Source organism: Lycium barbarum, chromosome 12 (genome assembly GCF_019175385.1).
Source record: "Lycium barbarum isolate Lr01 chromosome 12, ASM1917538v2, whole genome shotgun sequence".
NCBI lineage: Eukaryota > Viridiplantae > Streptophyta > Magnoliopsida > Solanales > Solanaceae > Lycium > Lycium barbarum.
This window is the reverse complement of record NC_083348.1, coordinates 67,915,762-67,921,327: the sequence shown is the minus strand read 5'-3', so window position 1 is coordinate 67,921,327 and position 5,566 is coordinate 67,915,762. Positions and strand designations below refer to the sequence as shown.

The 5,566-nt window shown below is 37.7% G+C and overlaps 1 protein-coding gene across 2 annotated transcripts; it reads left to right on the top strand.

The window, feature by feature from the left end:
- Nucleotides 1-548: 548 nt before the first annotated feature.
- Nucleotides 549-5,362, top strand: LOC132621629 (uncharacterized). 2 transcript variants are annotated; one of them, XM_060335965.1, is made up of 6 exons: nt 549-800; nt 916-1,007; nt 1,476-1,575; nt 2,249-3,080; nt 3,213-3,346; nt 4,394-5,362. In XM_060335965.1, exons 1-6 carry the CDS (start codon nt 706-708, stop codon nt 5,262-5,264), a joined length of 2,124 nt encoding a protein of 707 aa, XP_060191948.1. In that variant the 5' UTR covers nt 549-705; the 3' UTR covers nt 5,265-5,362. The 2 variants fall into 2 exon arrangements, with proteins under 2 accessions (XP_060191948.1, XP_060191949.1); XM_060335966.1 differs by lacking the exons at nt 549-800; nt 916-1,007; nt 1,476-1,575 and adding an exon at nt 2,006-2,159.
- Nucleotides 5,363-5,566: the final 204 nt, after the last annotated feature.

Genomic DNA, 5,566 nt, shown 5'->3' with positions numbered 1-5,566 from the left:
AAATGGAAGAAATCCGAGTGATAATAGGGACAAAATAAAGAATAAATTTCATAAGTGTCACATAAATTAGAACGGAGTGAATAAAGGATAAATTTCATTAAGTGCCACATAAATTGAGACGGAATGAATAAAGATTAGCATCACCCAAAAAAAATAATCAAAAGATTAGGAACCCGTTTGGATTGGCTTATAAGTTGGTCAAACCAGCTTATAAGTCATTTTTAACTAATTTGGGTATTTGACAAAAATAGGAAACAACTTAAATTAAGTTAAAAAGTGCTTAAAATAAGCTAAAACCAAAAAGTTGCTCAACCCAACTTATTTTTTTTAGTTTAAAAATCATTTTAGTTTGACCAACAACTTTACCCTTTTATCCCTTATATTTTCTGTTAATTTTAATATTACCCTTACTTCTAAAAATTCTTCAAACACTTTTATCCAAACACATAAATGACTATTTATAAAATAACTTTCAACACTTAAAAAGTACTTGAAACATACGTGCTTAAAAGTCATTTTTTTTAAGCTAATCCAAACGGGCTTGAGGAGCACAAATAGGAAGGCAAAGAAGAAATAGGAAGTAGATTGAGCTTGGGGGTGTAATTAAAACCCAAGATCCGAAGTGATACGACGTCGTTTGGGGTGTAATGAAGAGAGGGAGAGTGTAGAGATCCGAATTGGAAGTGAGAGAAAGTATTGAGGGCGATGGAGACGATGGCGGATGCTGAGACAGCAAAGCCCAAGCCTCGACCAATCATCCGTCTTGGTCTCTTCCTTATCTCCCACAGTTTCCTCGTTAGGTAAAAATACTCATTCTCTAACTCTAAATTAATACTCCATAGTAGTAGTAGTAAAAGTAAGCATATGAATGAGGGTATGGAATTGTTCCCTGATTGCATTTTGGTATGTCTTCAGTGTGGTTTGTTGCGCAGCTGCGGTTTTTGCTCTCTTGCTCTTGCCTCTTCTCGCCAAAAACACCTACATTTCCGAAAATGCCCTCATGCCTGGTTAGTTACCCTGCTATTCCTCTTTTTTTTTCGTTATGGCATTGAGTGAGTTGATGTTCATGCAAGGTTCTTTTATTTGCTGCTTTGGGATAAACTTAATTATTCAGAATGGGCTTGAACAAACTTTATAACCGACCCCAACTAATGTAGGATTGATGTCTAGTTGACTTGGATATTGTTTCTTGGGTCAGTTGGGTAAAGTGATTCAGTTTAAGAATGAATAAGCTTGAATAAAGTAGCATTGCAGAGCCGACCCCAACTAATGTAGGATTGATGTATAGTTGATAGATTGACTTATTCCATTTGCAAAAAAAATTGTTTTAGATCATTAATAATCCCAAATCTGATAGAGTAGGGACCAATCATTCTCGAAAGAATATTTTAATGATGGCTTAGAATTTCCAACTCTAGTGCTCGCTGCTTCAAAAAGTCTCCCCCTTAACCGTGGTTTGGACCATCGTTTTGCAGGTTCTGCTAGTCCCATGCTGTCGAATGATGATGTTTCACGGGCTAGAGCGTTTGTGAACAAGGTCGTTAGCTTTGGTTCCAAATCTGATAGCTCAAGAATGTATGTACTTGCCTCAACATTATTTATGCCAAATATCCATTACTCCATGTTGCTTTCTTCTAATGTAGACTAGGTCCTTAGAAGAAACCAGTTGACAATTGATTATTGAACATTGTTTCCTGTGCTCGCTGAGATTTTCTAATTAAAAATACAGATGTCCTTAATTCGGTGAAAACTGTACACTCTCATTATCTCACACAGGAGTACTTTTTCGAGATGATCACATAATAGGGGAATTTCCTTTTCTATTTATACTGTGTTGCCAGGGAAAGCTAGATATAGCCAAGAGTCTACGTGGTTTTCTTTACATGTTTTGTGCCCTGAATAGCATTGTGCAATTAAGGTTCTGACAATTCACACCCCTTGTTTCTTCTTTCTTCTTCTCCTATTTGATGATGGAGCAAGACACAAACTTCAGACAATAACTTAATAGGGATGCTACCTATCAAAAAACTTAATAGGGAAGTTAGAAACTAAATGACTTCGCTGATATCTGGAAACTTTTCACCAGCATAAACCATTGTACTTATAATGAGGTGTTCAAGGGGAGTAGGAAGAGTTTATTTGAGATCACTAGTACCTTTGTAAGTCCTTGTTTCTTAATCTGTACTTTTGACAGCCTAATTCTATTCTGTATCTATAACTAAATCATTCCTTTGTTTCATCGATGTAGAGGAATTCAAGAATTGGTAGCGCAACATATTACAGATTTGGGCGGTGAAGTGAATTTTCACAATTTCCTACCTCAAGTGAATAAGTTTAACCCCCTGCATTTTTTCTCCAGTCCTGATCAAGGAATAGTCCAGGAGAATTATACTTGTTCATCATATGGTATCAATACAGTTGGATTTATAAGAGCTCCACGTGGTGACGGGAAGGAGGCTATTGTGTTGGTGACCCCTTATAATTCTGTAAAGACCAGCACGGGTGAGGCTTTATCACTAGGCATTGCATACTCAATTTTCTCCCTGCTCACTCGAGTGACGTGGTTAGCTAAAGATATCATATGGCTTGCTGCGGATTCACAGCACGGGGAATATGCTGCAGTTGCTGCATGGCTAAGAGAGTATCATACACCATCATTTGATGGTTCTGGGAGAAGTCCATTTGAATCAAGTGCGAGTCCAATAACAGGAAGAAAGAGACACAATGATTTTCTACGTGCTGGCACAATGGCTGCTGCCCTTGTCATAAAGGTTACAGATGGCAGTGAGAAACCAGAGAGAGATGTTCTCAATTTATATGCTGAAGCTTCCAATGGACAGATGCCAAACCTTGATCTGATCAATGTTGTGAACTATTTGGCTGTAAACGGACAGGGATTACGGGTGAAGGTTGAGAAATTAGGGTCATTGCTTGACTCTGGGTGGTTGAGAAGTCTCGCTGAACTGTTTCACAAACTGGGCAGAGTGGTTAGAAGTTTGAATCCCCAATGGAACTTCGGTATTTCTGTTGCAGAATATATTGAAGGCACTGCTACACTTGCTAGCTCATTATATAACCAGGTACTGTATATACTTCAGTATGACACTTTTTTGTTAACACCTATGGTGTAACACTTTTACTGGTAAGTTAGGTATATTACTCTGTTCAAGTTGGATTTCTGATCATATGTTGCAAATGTTACTCTATTTTAGGCACTGGGTGTTCCCACAGGTCCTCATGGTGTTTTTCGAGATTATCAAGTTGATGCCATTACTATGGAAATCTCATCAAAACGTTTAGCAAACTACAAAAACAGACCAAGCGAGTTACTTTTGCAAGGTGGCAGGTCAGTATTCAATGCCCTTCCATCCCCCAGTGTTATTGAAAGCTACCTCTTAGTGACAAAAAGCATGCAAAGCACGGGATTATTGCTTCATGGGTGAAGCCATGCACACTTCAGAGAAGTATGCGTTTTAGTCAGTAGAAATCCTTATAAGAAGTTGGTCAATTCTTCAAATCTCACTTTCAAAGATTAAAAAGTATAGAGAAAATATCATTTTCCTATTTGAGTAGCAGGACTCGTCTCTAATGTGTGATCCATGTTTTCTTTGTTCCTCTTATTCATCTTGAGTTTGTGACGTCTATACTTTTACTACTTATGTTCTCTACTTCTTTTGATTTACTTTTTTTTTTTGGGGTTGGGGGGTGAATTTGATTTAGTTATTTTTTTTCCTTCAAATAAATGACTTTCTTTTTCATCCAGTGTGCAAGTCCTCCTCTTCTGCTACTTTGAATTCAGGGCTTCTCTTTTTTTTTTTTTCCTACTCTTTTAGTAGATTGCTAAAGTAATCTCAGATGAAATTGAGCTTAGCAAATTAATTCCTGTTGTGGTTGATTAGGTGTGCTTGAAGTTATCGTTTGACTCCCATTTGAGATCACATGCAAATGATGTTTCTTTGAGGAGTAGATAAATGATGTCATTCTTGTATGTTGGAGGCTTAAGTTAATAACTTCAATTTCAGCTTAATTATTATAAATACTAAATATGTTTGGTAATCTTTGTAGATCGTGTGCATCACTCTGAAGAAGCGCGTTCTTCACTTCTTGCCATTTTTAATCTTAACCCTCAAATTATCTTACTTTCTGGAGTTAAACCTTTTTTTTTTTGAGGTTTATTTTGAAGTCTTTTTAAAGGGACAAAAATGGACTCATCAAGTTTTTTATTTTTTTATTTAAAAAAGGACAAAATGGGATAAGAAATGCTACTGGAGAGGGATGGTCATTTTAAAGTCATCCCCTAAAACAGAAAAGGGAGGGCCAATTTGGAACTCTGGAAGTGGTTTTTGGTTTGCTAATGACACAACTGATATGTCTTTCAAAATTTCTATTGCAGATTGGTTGAAGGAGTGATCCGGTCCGTAAATAATCTGCTTGAGAAGTTTCACCAGTCATTTTTTCTTTATCTTTTGACGTCTCCGAATAAATTTGTGTCGGTTGGAGTCTACATGATACCGTTTGCCTTGCTTGTTGCTCCTCTTCCTATGGTCGCAGCTTCTCTTTTCACTGATTCTAGCAGAAGTAATTCTGGGATGGAAAACAAGGTCACATCTTCTCCAGCTTCTTCTGATATCCCAGCCATCACATTTGGATCCTGGAGATGGCTTCACGCGGCCAAGACCGTGTTTATTGTCCACTTTTGGGGTGCTATTGTCACATTACTTCCGCATTTTCTGTCCCTATTACGAGATTCACCACCTCTGACCAACCTCTCAATCTGGATCGTCCTTTCAGCGTTCACCCTCTTGATCCTGCAAGCGATTCTGGGTTCCTCCTTTTCTCTTCCACGCAAGAACCAAACCCAAGGAATGGAATGGACTCTCTTGAAATCAGTCACAATTGCTGCTGCATGTACTGGACTTTGCATAATGTCAGTCATAAACTTTGCAACTGCAGAAATCGGAGCACTTATGCTGGTCCCTTTGTGTTTAATAGCTAGACCCTTGAGGCTCGATGCAAAAGCTAAAACCTTGAAGTCATTTATTAGGGCAGCTTGCAATATAGTCTTGATATTTCTAGTTTTTCCTCCTGTCACTTATTATTTGTGGAAGGGAGCATTAGTAGGTCTTGACAATGCAAGAATTGGTGACTTCTGGAACTGGGTTGAGTCTCTTTGGACATGGAACAGTGCCACATACATATACATGTGTATGGTTCATCTTCCATGCTGGGTTTTGTGTGTTCATACACTAGTGTATCCTGGTTGATGCACTGTAGTTTTCCTTTTTTTTCTTTCTGTATTTGTATACTAGAAAAATGGAATTGGGAGTGCATTTATGGTTACATCATCTTCCTTTCTTTCCAAGTGCTAGTTTGTTATAATTCTCCATATTTGTCAGATAAGCTTTTGGCTTCTCAAACAGTTAACTGAATACATGACCATCAACTGATCTAATGATCAAGGTACTAAGGCTTGCTGCCTAGGTTTCTGCAAGATACATGTGAAAGAATCGTTTATTTGAAAAAAAAAAACAGAGTAATGGTGTGTAGTAGGACAAAAGTCCAAATT

Excerpts from the sequence above, each read along its gene's own strand:
- LOC132621629 (XM_060335965.1), top strand. The coding sequence starts at position 706 with ATGGAGACGATGGCGGATGCTGAGACAGCAAAGCCCAAGCCTCGACCA. Across the intron at positions 1,008-1,475 it reads CGAAAATGCCCTCATGCCTG|GTTCTGCTAGTCCCATGCTG; the intron begins GTTAGTTACCCT and ends ATCGTTTTGCAG. Across the intron at positions 1,576-2,248 it reads AAATCTGATAGCTCAAGAAT|AGGAATTCAAGAATTGGTAG; the intron begins GTATGTACTTGC and ends TCATCGATGTAG.